This window comes from Thermobia domestica, chromosome 4, assembly GCF_964235325.1.
Source record: "Thermobia domestica chromosome 4, izTheDome1.hap1.1, whole genome shotgun sequence".
In the NCBI taxonomy this organism is placed as follows: Eukaryota; Metazoa; Arthropoda; class Insecta; order Zygentoma; family Lepismatidae; genus Thermobia; species Thermobia domestica.
Window position 1 is genome coordinate 207,538,322 of NC_137457.1, and position 16,934 is coordinate 207,555,255.

At 33.4% G+C, this 16,934-nt stretch overlaps 1 protein-coding gene across 5 annotated transcripts in view; it reads left to right on the plus strand.

The window, feature by feature from the left end:
• Window positions 1-16,934, plus strand: part of LOC145683431 (uncharacterized) — a 479,291-nt gene that overhangs the window by 321,640 nt on the left and 140,717 nt on the right. For all 5 annotated transcript variants that reach the window (XM_081754766.1, XM_081754764.1, XM_081754762.1 and 2 more), the window contains 2 exons: window positions 4,905-4,943; window positions 6,664-6,696. In XM_081754766.1, coding sequence (XP_081610892.1) covers window positions 4,905-4,943; window positions 6,664-6,696 — 72 coding nt within the window. The remainder of the gene's footprint in view (window positions 1-4,904; window positions 4,944-6,663; window positions 6,697-16,934) is intronic.

Consider the following 16,934-nt stretch of genomic DNA (forward strand, 5'->3'; position numbering starts at 1 on the left):
TAAAAGTAAGAATGATATCTGCTTCGTTCAGATAATGTTCCTCATGAGACGAGACGAGACGAAAAGAAAGGTTTTCTCGTCTCGTCTCCTAAATTTAATAGGCTCCGTCTCGTCTCGATCCTTGAAGACTTCTTTCGCTCTTGTCTCGAAATTTTATTGCTTCGTTTTGTTAATGTATGTTTAAAAAAATATATCTTATTTTTTTCTTTCAACTAGGAGTTTTCACAACCGTTCCGCGTCACGATTGTTACACGAATAGTGTGATATACGAACACTTAAACCACACTTATTATTGGAGTAAATTTTGTAATGACTTGGATAGTTTAAACGTAGATAAATTCTCTTCATTGCTTTCGTACCATCATTTGTGTTGTACGCATGATGCGAAAACGTAATAATGGAATTATTCCTGGAGGAATTGGCCCCATAGCCCCTAAATATGCCACTGATCAAAACATATTTTTCATAATTTTTAGTCCGTAAATGCAAGTTACCCTTCATAATTATACTAAATACGTATGTTCATTGCATTGTTCATATAGAACAATATCATGGTGATGGAACAAACTTTTTAGTGCTGTATCTCAGTTACATGAGTTACAAGTTATCCGCCTACATAAATAAGTTCTTCGTTTCTGAGTTGACAGGTTTTATCCGTAAATTTTCCCAAAAAAAGTGTCCACCTCATTCTTGTTCTGTCTCTCTATTTAATTAAATTATATGGTGAGCGTGAAACGTGAAGATCTACTTCCGATGCAAGTGTTTATAAGGCGGGCACTAACGACTTACCTATCTTTCTTTTCCTCTTTTAAAAATTAATAAAATCACTTATGTTCTGTCTTGTAATATATATATAAATAAATTGAAAATCACTATGTGACTAAATCTCCTGAACCGCCCGACAGATCTCGATGAAATTTCTAACATGAATGAGGTTCGAGGCTGGGTTGGTTTTAGGCTATTCACTTTGTTGGTAGAACTAAGGGGAGGGGGTGGAGGAGGTAGTATAAAAATAAATAAAACCTTATAACTCCTGAACCACTCGACTAATCTTGAACAAATTTTGAAGAGAAGACAATTCAAAAGAAGACTTGTTACAAAATACAAGTAAAAAGATGTGTAGGTAGATAAGATTTTCTCATTTCTGACAGCAGCCAGTCTTACCTCCCGCAAGCTTATGTTCTTGCGACCATATGGTCAGGTTGTCAACTAATATAACTTCGAAGATATGCCTTCTCTTCATTTTTAGATAAACGATCTTATCTCACTTCGTAACTTGTTTCCCTCCCCTACTAGCTTTTTGAAGATCAGTGAGGAACAATGGTGTGAATGGATCAGGTATCTGCACCTCCACGAACAGGAAAAGAAAGCCTGCTTACAACGCTGCCATATTTACTTGTAAAAAATAATAATTATAAACTATAAGAGCTAGTTTAAAAATAAAAAGTGAACATGTAGTATTGGGGTAGGTTACCATCTGGAGAAAGTTTGAACTGCATAAGACAAATAGTTTTTATAATATTTTGGAAAGAAGTTTACCATGTTATTATATAGGGATTGATGATCCCAGCTCCAAACGTTAGACACGGCCTTAAGTATAGATCGACAGTACCATCAACAAAATTTAGTAAAATCCAGTTAGAGAAATTCGCTCATATGGACATAATTCTTGATATACAGTTATCCTGTATGGTTTAAGTTTCAAAAGTTTGATAGTCCTCTAAGCTGGGAATTTTGAAACACCCATTTGCAGAGAAAGGAGACATTGATATTTCTTCGCATAACGTTATAAAGACGCGTTAATTGGTTCGTGTTTTTGTTTAGACAAAACGCTTCAATTTGCTCAGGAATTTTATGGCATAATGGTCTTGTTTTTGTAGTCTAAAAAGGATTATCTTAACTGTGTTTTCACCTAGGACTGGACAGTCGAATTTCTTTTCTTTTTTGTAAAAATTGTCTCACATATCTCGGCACTAGTTTGTCATACATGTTGGGTTTTAAAATTATTTGTTTCACAGTGAAGTGTCTGGCGGCATTTTAATTTATAATAATCAATTTTAACACTGACCTATTTTACTGTAACCCACATGCACATAGACACACTAAAATAAAAACAGTAACTAAGACACAGGACACATACCGGATAATGACAACATTGGTATTGTTTAAGAAATTAAAACATATATTGCAATTATGTTCTAAAGAAGATCTCCGCTCAATCAATTCAGGATAACATCTCATACTGCGTACTTTGATCAGGTAGATAGAATATAGCCTGCATCACACTTTTACTAGTAACGAGCTTGTTGAAGTTAGTACACACCGATGCTAATTACCTGTCAACAGCGAGACGTAAGAAAAAAAAACAAATTTTTGTTTGACTCTTATTTTTTAATAAAAATAATTTTAATTGCCATTATTATTAGTTATGCATTGCAATTCAAGAGATCCTGTATGACTTCATGTTTACCGTATGCGCCTTCATTAAGGGAGACCAGTGATAGATTCTCGGCGGGAGCTCATGGGTTCGAATTCCACGTTAAGTTTTAATCATCACCATCACATTCTAATACCAAGGAGAGGTATCGCTCAAAAGTATTGTGACAATAAGGAAAACAGAACTGTTCAATCATATATTAAAGTTACAATCAAAATCTCTAAATAATTCTGTTGCGCCGATACCTTATTGGGGGGAGAGAAGACGCTCAGAGATGTTATGTGTGTTTCGTTGTCAGATGTTCGAGAAAAGATCCAAGGAAAAATCCTGGAGAAAAAGCTAACTTTGAAGTGCTAACTTCCTCAAACTCCAGGAACGGCGCATCTGCACACATTGTAACTGCATTCGGGAAAACGTGAAGGACTTCAAGTTATTGGGAAACATATCTTACACTGTATGATTCAATTTCAATTTGAAATCTGCAGTAGTCATCGTTGCATTCCCACACCTTACGTAGAGGAGTCATCCATATTAACTGGGTGGATATATTGGTAAACAGCGGAAGAAAGTAAGAATTTTAATTTGCTATAAATATTACTTATAAATAATTTCAATTATTTATATTATTATTATTTTTAAAAGTATTTATATATTCAGTTTTAAATCTAAAAGGAAATATTCCTTAAGAACGTAATTAGTAACTCTTCTCGAGCTATCAGCCAGGTGAAAGTACTGACATCCGAGGTTACGAAAGCAGATATACCATTCAACTTCAGGGATTGTAATGAATATGAATGGGATCCTTGCATTAGAAACATTGGATGTTCAAACTTTCATCTAGCTGACAGCCCGAGAAGAGTTACTAAAACGAAGTCACCAGGAAAAATTCAATTCTTTCTAGTTAATTACCGTTTTTGGCTTAAAGAAAACATAATCGCTAATTGTAATGCTTACGTGCCGTACTCTCGACCTTGAGCGGAAAGAATTATAGAGTATAACTATACCTTAAAGTGTTGTTTAAAAAAACATATCATTGAGAGTTACTTACAAGACAGTATTGACTTATATTTCAAAAGGAACAAAGAAGTCCTCTAACCATTGTTTTATACGTAGAAGAAATTCATTTTTCATTCTTGGGGTTATGCTTTCCTGCTGATCTAGTGTTTAGTGCGTGCGATTTAAATGCGTGTGGTTTTCGATTTTGCTGGAGGAACATTGAATGGATTACAGTGGGTCGGATTTAACTTTATACTATAGGTCTCGTGTAGTATCGGTAATAAATACTAACTCTTAAATTTTAACAAATAAACCAGGAAGTTTCTGGGCTTGCGATTCATGTAGGCTAATATAAAGAATGAATATAATAACGCATATTTCACAATATGAAAATCAATAGAACAGTTAACTCATTATTAAAGCCAAATTTCAAGTCATAAGTATAGCAGTAATATTATTGAACTAAGTATTATAGTAATTTACGTTCATCTACATAAATACACACTAGGCTTGTCGAAAAACTGTCCGACCATGGCTCAGGAAAACCAATACACTCACCTGCCATTTTCGATGACCCAATTGCCTTCAAATTAGTTCCCCTCTGCTTCAACGCATCGAGTTTCCACAGTTCCAAAAAGACTTGAAAACCCCCACTGATAGTACAGCAGACTTGGCGTTGCACTAGATCTCCTCCCGAATGCGAAAGCGAACTTCTGTCTGACATTTTTTGATTTTCGCGAACAGGGTATAGGAGAGCTTGAGGAAACATCGACACTTTGTGTTGTGCTGCAAAGGACAATCACATGAGCTTGGACGAATGGAGTCATTATCCTGGTGTAGTTTCGGGGATTTGAAGTAAACAGGTCTGATCACTTCGGACAAAGTGGGTCATGCAAATAACGGAAAATGTCTAAAGAAAAGTCCTTGGTTCGTTAACGTCTTTCCTCTATGTACTCATAAAGCACAGTGCCACGGCAATCGAAGAACACAATCTACATTAGTTTTATCTTGGTACGCAACTGGCGATCTTCTGTGTCTCTTTGCGAGCTTTGTTAGGTCTTGATAAGGTCGGAAGAACTTTTGGAGTCGGCTGTGACTTCCTTCTAGCATTCTATTTGTAATGTCTTTAACATTTTATCCGCGTCGAGATCACAGAAGAGCATCCAACATAACCACGCCAGCACAACAGCAGATGCAAATGAAAGTAACGCCATCTTCATGCTAAAGACATTATGGACCCCTCTTCCAAAATTTGGCTAACCTATTCCATGAAGTTTTCTCAAAACAAAGGAGGCCGGATACTTTTTCTACACGCGTCGTACATCTTTTTAAGCGAATACAAAACTGATATTGCTGTATGATTAGTATTTGATGAGATTGTTGTTTTTATTCAATGTATGTACTACGAAGATAATTTTTTCTGACCAGTGGATTGTATTAACTCATATACGGACATTACTTTATATTGCAGTAGCTGAAGACATGCCATTTACACCAACTATTACCTCAGGTAAGAAACAATACTTGGGATAATTTGTAGAAGTGTCCTCTTAATAACGATTTTTTGTGCAAATATAACATATAATTTCAAATTACTAACATTAAATTAAAGATTCCTTTATTTTGTTTGTTAGAGAATGAGATTATGATTAAAAATTGCAGTATAACCTATCATGTTTATAAAACAGACAAAAACTTAAAGCAAAGTGGAACATAGCTCGATCAATAACGCACGTATGCTGTCATGAATAGATGTTCGATGTGGACACTTATAGGTGTAAACAAGAAAAGTCGACGTTAAAATACAGTGAAAAACATGAGCATATCCGTACCGTATTTAGTGAAAGTTCTTGACTAAGATTTCTTTATGTTGATTTAGTCTTTTCTGGATTGTAATATTTCTACGAAATTTGTAAAGCATTATTACTTTTCAGTTGCATGTATAAGAAAAGGAAGATACGTGTGCGTAGGAATTGATGAACATTTTTTAAATTGAACAATTGATTTGTCAACATTGCAACGTACTTAGTCCTAATGAATAGGAATAGAGGAATCGTTGTGTGGAAGTGAATTCGGGACAAGTAAAATGGTCGTACAAAACTCACTACACTGGAAAGGTTTATCGACTGAAAGTCATTATAGTAATGCAATTCTGATTTCGAAAAACTAAATAAACTAGGAAGAGAATCAAATAGATATAGCTCATCATATTTCTGGTTACTAAATAAAATGAATTTACTGATTTTTATTTTATAGGAAAGAAAAGACTGCATATGATTCATTTTTTTATATATGCCAAAACTTGAATATATATATATATATATATATATATATATATATATATATATATATATATATATATATATATATATATATATATATATATATATATATATATATATAATACAAACTCTAACAATATAGCATAATTTAAATATCTGATATCTATCAATGAACAACTTACTATTTTAGTCGATTTACTTATCAAATATAAACTGTATATTCAATGTATAGAAATGGGTAACTTACCAAAGGTATAAAACTGCTCATTCCTTTTACAACTAAAATATAGGTGCTTCAATTTGAATTAATAATTCTACATATAATATATATATATATAGCCATAGACCTCTTCACAGAAAAAAAAATAATATGTTTAACAGAAGCAAAGAGAAAATCCTTTACCATATATCACGGAAGGACAATCTAACGACCATATGTATTTGCCAAATTATCCAACTAATCACCAAATCACTCGTAAAGACTTTTCGAGCAATACGGAACACTAGTCTATTTCGAAAAACTTGGTTATAACAACGAGACCCTTGTAAAAAGAATAATGCACAATAACAACTGTTCATTGCCTGTTATATGAGGTTGCACTGAACCTCAGGTATTCTATTCAAAGTACTAGCCCAACTTACGGTTGTGTCCCTCCGAATCATGTATTCACGTAACCTTGTATCTAACTTCACGATGTTAATGCAGCTAGCGTTTTAAGTAATCCACATGGCATTTGAAGTAGCAATGGACACCCGTATCCAAACCAATCACCAACAGGCAGCTTATTCCCTTTTCTTGCACTGCGGCGCTGCGGAACTGCGCTGAAATTATAAGGTCTCTAAAATTTTTTAAAGAATCTTTCTCTCCTTTCTCTACTTATTCATTTGTACTCAAATATCGTTACAACATAAATATCAACTTGTTACATGTATATCCTTATTTTACAGCTCCGACAACAACAAAAAGTAAATATTTTGGAAGTAAGTATGCCGACAGTTTTTCTAATTCATTCAGAAAATTATAATGTGTTATGTTACTTAGAAATTATATACATATGTTTGTATGCGTGTTTGTATGGCTGCAATAAAACTTAAAGTAAAATTGAAGATTTTGTGATTCTCAAATAACGGATAAAATATTAAAATCTTTTGGGAGGCGTTCTTCCCGGAGGGATGTAAGAAAAAACCCTATGTGTAACGTAATTGTAAAACACAATCATGAATACGTAACAATGGAGTATGTTTGTATGCTTCCTGAATTTAAATATATTGCACATTACATATTCTCCTCAACAATTCCAGCATCTGCTATAACACAATGGAATTGTGTTTACCGAAAAAAGAAGAAATCTTCTGAATAATTTTATTGTGTTTGCAACGTGTATTTTGATAATTACAAATGAAAAATATAGGTAAATGTACTCCTTTACTTTCCACACTGTTCTATAGATAATTAATGCTATAACAGTAATAATCCTGGCCTTAACAAGGAGCTTCTAGGTAGTCGTGATACATGGTATAGCTTATTACATTTCCTATAGATAAACATTACGGGTCCTTAACCCCATGTAAGTTAGCAAGTCAAAAAGTACAAATACCAAATAGCAAATGATGTTACTTCATTCCACTATTCACATAGTGTTACTGTGCTGATTTCTAAAAGTCAATCACTTAGTACCGTCTACGTAATGCCAGTTACAATCGTCATAATAAGGGATTGTAAGCTTAAATTCCAACAACCATACTTTGTGATCACATCTATCTAGTCTTGATATCTCTCCCTCTCTATATGAAAAGTTCTAACAAACTAACTAATTGATCTATTGCTAGTACGAACAGGTTAAGCTAGAAACTTGAAATTTTGACAGGGCATAGGATTTTTAATGTAAGGTTACATTAAGAAGAACTTTTAGAAATTCGACGAGGAAGCGGAGAAAAGGGGAGTGGCAGTTATTATTATAAATGACCATATTTCGGAACCTCTAAAAGTTTGAGTTGTAACTTTGGTATATGCAATTCTCACTTTAAAAAGTCAGATTCGTCTCTAAGTGTTTTCGATAGATATGCTAAAAGATATGCTGTTAAGTTGCCATCCGAAATAATTGAAATTGGTATTTACCTAAAATAGTCTACTCCGTCACTCTCACTCATGCACGATGCAATGGTCACTTGCATAGAATATTGTACGTTATCGAAGTTTACACTCTAGCTATACCAGGGAACCTTGTACCTTGCTGCTTACATACCTTCTAGAGACAATTTACCGTGCGAACCCACATGAAGAAATGGCCATTTGAAAAGGTCAAAATCAGGAAACTAATATCTCGCTTGTCCTCGAACGGAAAACAAGGGAATCATCAGCAGCTACCATTCATCGATAAAGTCAGCAACGTATTGGGTGTTTGACCAGAAGCTTTCGTATAGTAGAGATTCTCAACACAGGTGTAGTTGGCATACAATCTGGTACAGGATATTTGAACCACTGATTGGAAAAAGGGAATAAGTACAATTTTTTTGCGATATTAACCTGAGATAGCAGATGTGTTCCTTTAAGATAGTTACATCGTTCAGTAGAAAATAGGAATGTTTGGGCAACTCTATATGGCCAATGAAGAAGACAAAATCTGTCGCTGATTAGAAAAAGGGAATAACTACGTTTCTTATTTCCTTCTTCCAGTCACTACAGGACACCACCACAACTGTGAGACTGTGTGTAAGTAGACAATCACCAGAGCCCAGTGCTGTCGTTACGATACTTCGCCTTCTTTTCGCAGTGCACAATCTATAGAGAACTTTTTGCCCCAATCAGTTACAGATTTACATGTTTACAGTGATACAAGTGGTGGTCAAAACTGCAATCATTCAATGACATGAATGGTTTTCAGGCTGATCGTGTCGTAACGGTTCAGCACTATACAGCAATATTTGCCTGTCAGAGGTCACAGTTTTTACCATGTGACCGAAATTTTGCCGTAATCAAACCAGAACTCAAACGACACAATGGCATTTATTTACCAGCACAGTTTAACCACATGATTGCGAATGCAAGAAATACTGATTCTCCATTTCAGGTTTATGAAGTTGTCAATGAAGAAATCTTATATTTTAAACATTGGTGGCAACCGTTTTACAAGAAATCTTCAGGGAGCATTGTGGACAAAACAGTGAAATTCAAGTAAGTAGATACACTGTTTACAAAGCAGAATCTCCAAGTTATGTGCAAGCTCGTAAGTTTATCAATGGACTAAGAACTGATATTTTTCGAGTACTCAAAAGTAATGTCACAAACGTTCCATTGCCAACGTCAAAGGCATACGATTGGCAAGTCTCGATCAATCAGAAAAAAATCAACGATTCTTCACAAATCATCAAATGCATACCTGACCAATACAAACAGTTTTATAGGATGATTTGTTCATGGAAAACCACTGACCAAGAAACTGTAGAAAACGAAGATTAAGACAGATAGGACCCTATGTAAACCCATTCTACTGTGACAACGTATTTTGTTCAGTTGTCTATTGTATTACTTTTCTTGCTGTACGAATAACATGTGCTGTACAGAAAAACGAACGGTGACAATAAAAGTGTTAGAAGCCTAACATTCGTGATAGTTCGAATACATATATCCAAGATTAACATACAACATTGCATTCAACGTACATTTTCATAGCTCTCTATCATAAACTGCACATTACATACCCTACACACAATTACAATTGCGTCCAACTTTAATTGATTGGAAAGAGGGAATATTTTTTTCCATTTTTAAGCTTTTCTAAACAATTGGAGTGCTGCAATACAATATTCTTCTTGTTGTCTTAGTGTTTGTTAGTTGTTTTGCTACAAGTAACCAATTATACGCTTTTTGCAACAAATACAAACAAAGCCTCGAGAAGGTTTTTTTTAGCGTTATTGAAAACTTAGGTCTGATGCACTTATTCCCTTTTTCCAATCAGTGACTCATTTGGTTTGCACAAATTGGGAATAGGACGTGTTATTATAAATAAATCACATTGATTTTAACACTTCCTCAATCCTACGATGTTTTTGAGTCTAGCTCGGTACAAAATGCCTTTCTAAGAGCCATAATTTTTTGCATAAACTTTTTTTCGTAACACAATTATATATCGTTCTTTCTCATTACCAGTACTACAAGTGGTGATTCCAACTTTTCAGCTTTCACTTAGACCATACTTTTTATTAATCACAAGGTAATTCTCAGTGGTCACAAGCTAGGTGCTATCTTGCACTTTCCTTGCCGTGGTGTTAAGTTGTTCGTGCTGGAGGTCTGTGAGTTACAATGATGCCATGTTCCCCTTTATGTGGACTATGCAGGGGGTGTTGTGGATAACGCTGAATAATAGAATTAGCAATGACACGTATAACAAAGGAAACAAGTTTGTACACTATTCTACTATGCGATTCGTTTTAGAAATCACTTCCGAAAGTGATTTATTTTTGTCAATTTTATCCACTATGAGATCTGGACTCTGTTACACAAAAGCTGAGAAACTGCTACACGTTGACATACACTTTTGTTACTCTTTGAAATTCGATTTGAGAAAAACAGGTATTGTAGCCTGCAAGATTTTAGGATGGTAATATATCAGCATAAAGCAGCAGGGTAATGAAAATACTCAAATTAAATGAGTATATAATATATATATGATACGGGGACAAACCTGCGCTACCTCTAAACCGAATATGGGGGAGAAAAGTGCCCTTACATGTTCGCTATTTTAATCAAAGGCGCCTGATATCCGAAGATAAGTTTGGCCAGAAAAATAACTTCAAATTCCATCGAATTTCGAAATTATTCTTGAACATTTGAAAGTCAAAATTTGTTCATAGCTCGGAAGCGATTTGAGTTACAAGGATGAAAAAATAAGAGTATACTTTCGTCAAAAATCTTCGCTAAAAACAGGAAATAATATATTTTTCCTTTCAAATTTCTAGCGAAAACCGATCGAAAATATAAACTCAAATCTTTCTGCTTTATGTTCGAGTGGCCACTACTAAAAGGATCACCAACTAACTTAGAATAATTTTAACCTTAGATGCAACTTAGTGTAAAATTAGGAAAAACACAATCGGGGTACCGTGTTTTGCCTGCAAGAAAGGCAACACACGTTATGCCATATTTTTTGCGGCACAAATATTGTCAGAAGTCAAAGATAGTCGATTTTCACTTTCTGCCTCGTCATTAATGGCTCTACACGGCAGTACGAGTCTCATAATCGTACTTCTGCCAGAAAGGTCTCTTCTGTAAATAACAATTAAAGACATTGGTAACCCACTTAGACTGAAAACCCTTATCACTAGCGCTCTGATGTGCTTTCTGTAGTTTCTGTAAAACACAATTTATTATTACTTATCACAGGTTTTATAAATAGTATCAATAAAGTCACTGTTAGAATTGAAGATTAAGAATTCTTCACTTTCTCCAAACGGCATATTTAAAATATTACTTTAATTATGAATATTAAGATATTTTTCTGATTATTATTCTTTAACCTAAGTAGTGTCTCTCTAAGCATGCCCACTCTAAAGGTAGATCTTGATATTTCGAAATATTATATCAAGCACTCTTTAAATTTTAAAATCTTAAAATGTAAAATATTTTATCTTTAATTTTTAAAATAAAAAGAAGTAATATGGGGCTTCTTTGAAATTACGTTTTAACCTACATTATCAGCATAATCTTTTTAAGTTCTCAGATAAAATTTGGCGTAAATATTAACGAGCACAAGAAACTTCATCAAACACGTTTACGTACAACATTCTTTTAATAGTTTACTTGCTTTAGATATGTTATCAAAATAAACTTTATCTACAAACTTATTAATAAAATTTTGATTTAAATATACTTTTTTCTAATCAAGTTTATCTACAAATTTTCTACAAAATACTCTTATAATACTTATACATAAATTTCTTTCCAGTCAAGCTTGTCTGTCAATTCTCTAACGAAACCTCGAGGAAATTGTTTTCGAGATATTACTTTTCGATTAATGTTCTGTTTATATTTTCATATGAAATTTTCTATAATATATTCTAATTCATATTCATTATAACATGAAAAAGGATTCATCATCAAATAGTATATTTAACACTTCATCCGACAGATTTATAACTCATGGACAAGAAATTTTCTTATAATGTATTTATCATTCTCTTTATGGCGTTTTGGTAAAGATTCATCATGATAATTGATTATTTTTAGCAGTATAATTATCTCCAAAAAATAACTACATCGACAAAGAAATACGGATTTTAGACATAATATTTCTCTCGTATATGACATATTTAACTAAATTCGTTTAACTTGTTTGCATAAATGTAAATTAATTCCAGTTTTGTCAATAAATTCAATGATTTTTATATATAAATATGGAAACCTGAAGATATAATACATGTGTCAATTATACTTTTTCGCAATTATCTCAAAGTGATAGTAATATTAATAGGGAAACCAACATTGTTAAAAGAAAGAGAAATGATATTGATATTGCAATTGAAAGAAAGTGAAAAAAGAGTGGTATAACGAGCATATACACCAGAATCAGATTGGGATAATGAAAGTGAAAAGGAATTTACCAAATTTTATGATTTGGTAGATTCTTAAATCATATATATATATATATATATATATATATATATATATATATATATATATATATATATATATATATATATATACATAGATAGATAGATAGATATAGATATATACTCAAAATCAATTAAGTTTACATTAAAAGTTTGACTTTGAAATGTTGATTTTATAAAAGTTACATGCTTATATCACGTGTTGATAAACATAACATTTCAGACGGTGATATGAATATTAAATGTATTTATATTAGAAAATGAAAATAAAATAAATGTTTTCTATAGAAAATAAGACAGATGAGTTTTAGAAATTATAGTAAAAATTGTAAAAAATGAGATAAAAAATAAATAAAAAGCAAAAAAGTAGAAAACAATACGATAAATAATAGTGTTAAAAAATAAGAACTTTATAATAAAGAAAAGATAATTTTGTTAATAGTAGCGTTAAAAGTCCAAATATCAAAAATGCAGTTAAATGAAACTACGAAAGCAAAAATCAGTTAGATGAAACGTTTAAATATGCATACAATAGTTGAATTAAAGATGTTGTGTAAAGAAAATCGAATAAAAGGTTATTCACAAGTAAGACAAGCAAATGAAAATGGAGAAACATGAATTTATATACTGCAGTAGAATTAAAATGTATGCAAAGAACAGAAGGCAAAACCTTATTCAAGACTAAGGAAAGCTGTAATAATTATCCTTGTTAAATGACATGAAGACAAAAAGAACAGATATCGAAGGTGAAGAAATCCAGAACATTTAACACAATACTAAAACCGAGAAATATATCAATCAACAGATTTAAAGAAGTAGTTATTAATATGAAAGAAGCGACAAGAAGAATTGACTATTTATAAGCTAGAAGCTTTGGATAGGCTCTTGCAAATATCTTTTTTTAAACAATTGTTAAATACACAGCATAGAATTGATCTATATATATATATATATATATATATATATATATATTAAAAAAGCTGTTATTAATGTAGAGAACAAACATCATAAATACTTATACTCAACATACAGAGTATTTATAATATACTAAAGTTCTATGCTAAACTAGTGTCTAAAAACTGACAATTCTAGAAGATAAGTTAAAAGATATTCATTTTCCTGCAAAACCATCTGATAGTCCAAAAGTTGAAAGAATATTTTATATTTTCATTAATGTCTAGACACTATATACTATATCACACTTAAATCTACAGAGGCAATTTAAGTTTATTGTATACACGACTCCAAAAGTGCATTACCACCTGCAATTCTCCCTTTCCTGCAATAGCAGGCAACCCAAAAAGCTCAGCGCTTGGGTTGGTTGCACATTCGAAAGGCGTTGGACCAAACCTCAATTTTGTTACAAATATATCAGTGTGGCAAACTGCAAATAAGAGAATAAAATAAATTGTTAAGACTTACCATTTTATTATCGTGATGGCAATGGATGACATAAAAGTTACAAAATCATCTTACCTAAGCAGTTCAAACAAGGTGAATGGTAAGAAACACACATAAGAGGAAAGCAGTTTCTTTCCTTTTCCAAAAGAAAATCTCGTAAAAAAGAAAAAGATTATATAATGTAAAGGTTTAATATAAAAGCCTAACACCCCCAAAACAAACATCCACACGACACAGAAAGAGAGAGAAACACAGAATAAGGAACACCAATGGCTTAGCTGACTAGCGGCCCTCTCATACAAGATAAAGAGATGGGACCCTAGTTGTAAACCTAATTGTTATAATAATAATAATAATAATAATAATAATAATAATAATAATAATAATAATAATTATTATTATTATTATTATTATTATTATTATTATTAAAAATCGTCTACTTTCCCAATCTCTGACCTACCTAAGAGCATGTCTGTATATAGCGGTCATGTGAGTACCTTTTGTCAGTGAGTGGCTCTAAAGGTAAAAGGGATGCAAATCTCTGAGAGAGAGAAACAAAAAAACTTTGCTTTTGACGGGTGCTCCCTTGATTTTTGGGGACAGAAAATTGTATCGCCTAAGAAATTACAGTATATAATATTGCAAATTTGCAAGTGCATTTATTTACAATGCAATTTGAGGTAATAAAGAAATTGAAGACTTCGGGACAAACGACTTGTCAAGTCCAAAAAGTGAAACTATAAAGGAGGTAGCTTCACAAGGATTTCTATTCATCTGATTTTCTTCAAACTTGGCACATATATACTAGACCGAAAATAAATGCACATGTTTTTTTTTGTTTCTTTCGGAGAACAGGTTAAAGGAGGCAAAGGGTCCCTTTTAAAAAAACCTTTGATTTAAAAGGACCAAATTAAAGAAACGATACTCTGCCGATGCAAAGATGACTTCAAAGTACAAAATACGGGTTTTGAAGTTTTTCACAGAGAAGTTTTGCAGAGGCAATGCTCCTTCGAAATGAGAAAGGACCCCAAGCAATCTTTATGGAAATTGGATTTAGGTGGAATTGCTTGGAACCGTGTTATGTTGTAAATATTATGTTCCTGAGAAAAATTCTCAATGGACACAACCAAAAATCGTTGGCCGTTTGGCCACTTTCTTTAAAAAAAGCAGAAGAAAACGACATTCGAGATTTTGGACAAAAATACTAAAACCGTGATGTTGTAGATATTGTGATTCCGAAAAGGTCCTAATGGCCATAACCACCAAACACTGATATTTGGCCACTACATGGCTACTTTTTTGAAAACAGCCAAACATAGTGATATTCTGGATTTCAATGAAAATCAGTAAAACTGTGATGTGTTGTAGATGTTGTGATCCTGAGAAAAAGTCTCAATAAGCACAACCACCAATCACTGACCGTTTGGTAACTACAGAGCCACACTTTTGCCAAAAGCAGAACTTAACGTTATTTTGGATTTCATAGCAATTGCTTGAAACGGTGATATGTTGTAGATATTGTGATTCTGGGAAAAGGTCTTAATGAGCACAACCACTAATCACTGATCGTTTGGCCACTACGAGGCCACTGTTTTGAAAGTAACCGAAGGTGGCGATGTTCTTAATTTCAGTAAAAATGACTAAAACTGTGATATGTTGTAGACATTGTTATTCTGAGAAAAGGTCTTAATGGGCACAAACACTAAACAATGAACGTTTGGCCACAACCAGGCCACTTTCTTGAAAGTAACCGAAGATAGCCACGTTCTGGATTTCGGTAAAATGACTGAAACTGTGATATGTTGTAGATGTGGTAATTCTGAGAAAAGGTCTCAATGGGCACAAACACTAATCAGTGACCGTTTGGCCACGACCAGGCCACTTTCTTGAAAGCAACCGAAAATATTGATGGCCTGGATTTCGGTAAAAATGACTGAAACTGTGATATGTTGTAGACATTGTGATTATGACAAAAAGTCTTAATGGGCACAGCCAATAATCACTGGCCGTTTGGACACTACGAGGCCAATTTTTTGAAAGTAAGTGAAAATGGTGATGTTCTAGATTTAGGTAAAACTGACTGAAACTGTGATATGTTGTAGATGTGGTGATTCTAAGAAAAGGTCCTAATAGGCACAACCATTAGTCACTGACCTTTGGCCACAACCAGGCCACTTTCTTGAAAGTAACCGAAAATATTGATGGCCTGGATTTCGGTAAAATTGACTGAAATTGCGATATGTTGTAGCCATTGTGATTGTGAGAAAAAGTCTTAATGGGCACAGCCAATAATAACTGGCGGTTTGGACACTACGAGGGCACTTTTTTGAAAGTAACGGAACATGGTGATGTTCTGAATTTCGGTAAAAATGACTGAAACTGTGATATGTTGTAGATGTGGTGTTTCTGAGAAAATGTCCTAATGGGCACAACCAATAATTACTGAGCGTTTGGCCACTACAGGGCCACGGTGATGTTCTGGATTTCGGTAAAAATGACTGAAACTGTAATATGTTGTAGATCTTCTGATTCCGAAAAAAGGTCTCAATGGGCACACCCACTAATCACTGACCGTTTGGCAACAACCAGGCCACTTTCTTGAAAGTAACCGAAGATGGTGATGTTCTGGATTTCGTTAAAAATTACTGAAACTGTGATATGTTGTAGATCTTGTGATTCTAAGAAAATGTCCTAATGGGCACAACCAATAAATACTGAGCGTTTGGCCATTACCGGGCCACTTTCTTGAAAGTAACGGAACATGGTGACGTTCTTGATTTCGATAGAAATGACTGAAACTGTGATATATTGTAGATATTGTGATTCTGAGAAAATGTCCTAATGGGCACAACCAATAAATACTGAGCGTTTGCCCATTACGGGGCCACTTTTTTTTAAAGTAACGGAACATGGCGATGTTCTGGATTTAGGTAAAAATGACTGAAACTTTGATATGTTATAGATCTTGTGATTCCACGAATAGGTCTCAATGGGCACACAAACTAATCACTGACCTCTGGCCACAACCAGGCCACTTTCTTGAAAGTAACCGAAGATGGTGATGTTCTGGATTTCGGTAAAAATGACTGAAACTGTGATATGTTGTAGATCTTGTGATTGTGAGAAATGGACACAACCACTAATCACTGACCGTTTGGTCACTACAGGGCCACTTTTTGGAAAGTAATCCAATATATTGATTTTCTGGA